The sequence below is a fragment of the Epithele typhae genome (genome assembly GCF_022376455.1).
Source record: "Epithele typhae strain CBS 203.58 chromosome Unknown BXZ73scaffold_371, whole genome shotgun sequence".
Lineage (NCBI taxonomy): Eukaryota > Fungi > Basidiomycota > Agaricomycetes > Polyporales > Epitheliaceae > Epithele > Epithele typhae.
Window position 1 is genome coordinate 1 of NW_025954562.1, and position 2,536 is coordinate 2,536.

General features: G+C 53.9%; 1 protein-coding gene across 1 annotated transcript; it reads right to left on the minus strand.

The window, feature by feature from the left end:
* Positions 1–2,162: 2,162 nt before the first annotated feature.
* On the minus strand, positions 2,163–2,536 carry BXZ73DRAFT_84767 (uncharacterized protein; the record flags this gene model as incomplete). The annotated part of the gene is made up of 2 exons (XM_048023989.1): positions 2,163–2,317; positions 2,356–2,536. 2 exons carry the CDS (start codon positions 2,534–2,536, stop codon positions 2,163–2,165), a joined length of 336 nt encoding a protein of 111 aa, XP_047870622.1.

Genomic DNA, 2,536 nt, shown 5'->3' on the forward strand with positions numbered 1-2,536 from the left:
CCAGGGTGAGGACTGCATAGTGTCATAGAGGAATTGTTGTTGCTGACCGTCATATCCCGCAGTATCCGCTACCCACGTGACCGTCAAAATCCCCCCAAGTCCCCGCAGGGCCCTCCCGCCCTCGCCCGCCTCCCTCGGTACCGGCCCTCCTCCTTCTCCTGTCGTTAAGTGGCGTCGCGCACGGTCGGCATCCTCCTTTGCGCACACGGCGTGTGATCCTGTGCCGTCGTGCGAACCAGAGCCCAGAAAAGCTCTTCTGTCGACATGCTCGATGTTGAAGAAACGAGCTTCTAGCGCGTAGGCAAGCGCAATCGCGAAGGCATTGACGGCATGGCTTGTGGAGGATGCGCGACCCCCTTCCCCCTCTGTAGCCGTCGGTAACGGCGGTACGACCCCGTCATGTTGCCGTCGGTAACGGCCATACGAGCTCGTACGAGCTCCGGTCGTGTAGACCATCGGTAACGGTCGTACGAGCTCCGGTAGTGTAGCTGTCGTACGAGCTCCGGTAGTGTAGCTGTCGGTAGCGGTCGTACGAGCGGTGGTGGAGAAGTAATATACAATGCCAAATGTATCATTCTGGCTGTCGTTTGCGTGATTTGAGGTCCTCTAGTGTGCTACATACGCGCAAGAACATCCCGCAGCCCCTGGAAAGCCAATACCGGGCTGATATAGCAGGGGATGCTGGTTCCGGTAGTGGCACGTCCCACTGCCTACATTGCGCCCTACTGCACCGTACGTTTCGGTAATGCGTTCGCTACGTTCCCCTGGGTCATACGAGCTCGGAACAGTCGTTTTTATCACCGTGCGTGCTGTGGTTGGAGCGGGGCATTGAAAACACTGCCCAGACTCGTACGAGCCTGTAGCCGTCTGTCACGGTCGTACGAGGCACCTCCGGTGTGCACCCGGAATATTGCGGTAATGGATTCGGCAGATGCGCGTTACTGTACCGAACGCAGCGCACTCAATTTCGTTGCGATGCGTGCCATGGTTGGCCTGGGGTAACAAAAACGCTGCCCAGGCTCGTACGAGCCTGTAGCCGTCTGTCACGGTCGTACGAGGCACCTCCGGTGTGCACCTGGAATATTGCGGTAACGGATTCGGCATATGCGCGCGAGTGCACTGAACGTAACGCATCAAATTCCATTGCCGTGCATATCGTGGTTACAGAGGGAGGGTCAGAACAGTGCTCAGGCTCGTACAAGCCTGTACCCTGTCTCAGACGGTCGTACGAGTACCTCCGGGAGAGCGGACACCCGGAAATCTCGGCAATGCATGGCGTGCATTGCCGAAGGTTACCGGAACGCAGCAAACCTTATTTCGTCGCTTTGCGCACTGTAGTTAAGGTGGGAGAGTCGAAACAGTGTGCAGGCTCGTACGAGCCTGTACCCTGTGTGAGACGGTCGTACGAGTTGTTCCCTGGTGAACCTCGTTTTTTTTGGTAATGCTTTCGGTAGATGCGCACGGATACGCTGAGAATAGCGAACTCAATTTCATTGCTGTACCTGGTGTAGTTAAGGAGGTATTGTCGAAACAGTGTGCAGACTCGTACGAGTCTGTACCCCGTCTGGAACGGTCGTACGAGGTGCTCCTGGTGGGTATCAAAAATTTCCGGTAATGCATGCAATACATTGCCAGAGATCACTGGAACACAGCGCACTTTGTTTTATTGCTGTGCGTGGCATGGTCAAGGTGGCGGAATTGAAACACTACAAAAGCTCGTACGAGCTTGTACTCCGTCTGAGACGGTCGTACGAGTTGTCCCCCGGTGAACCTCGTTTTTTTCGGTAATGCGTTCGGTAGATGCGCACGGGTGTGCCGAGAATAGCGCACTTGATTTTAGTGCTGTATATGCTCTGGTTGTGGCAGCGGAGTTCAAACAGTGCAAACACTTGTACAAGGTGTCCTCCAGTAAACACCCACTTTTTCCGGCAGTGCATTCATTGCCGAGATTCCGGCAGTCCCTCCATTACCGAGATTCCGGCAGTCCCTCCATTACCGAGTGTTTGGTCATCTGTGTGTATTACCACTCTCACAACTGAGGTTTTGACCACCTGTGCATATTACCGCTCTCACTGCCGAGTTTTTGATTGCCTGTATTCATTACCGAGTTTTTTGCACCCATTGCCGAGTTTTTGATCACCGGTATCAATCAGCAGTCCTCATTACCGAGTTTTTGACTGCCTGAATCCATCACCGAGTTTTTGGTCACCTCCGGACTTCAATGCCGAGTTTTTGACCACCGGTATCCATTGCTTGTCCTCATTACCGAGTTTTTGGACACCTCCAGCCTTCAATGCCGAGTTTTTATTACTGAGGTCTGTAATCCCGGTGCTCACTGCCAGTGCTCTTGCTGACCTCTGGCCTTCAATGCCGAGGTTTGAATACCGAGATTGGTAATCCCGGTGCTCACTGTTGGTCCTCTGGCCTTCAATACCGAGTTTTTGTTACCGAGGTCGGCAATTGTGCTACCAGTGGTGCTCACTGTCTCAAACAGCGAGCTCACTGTCAGACACAGTGAGCTCAACATGTTACCCAT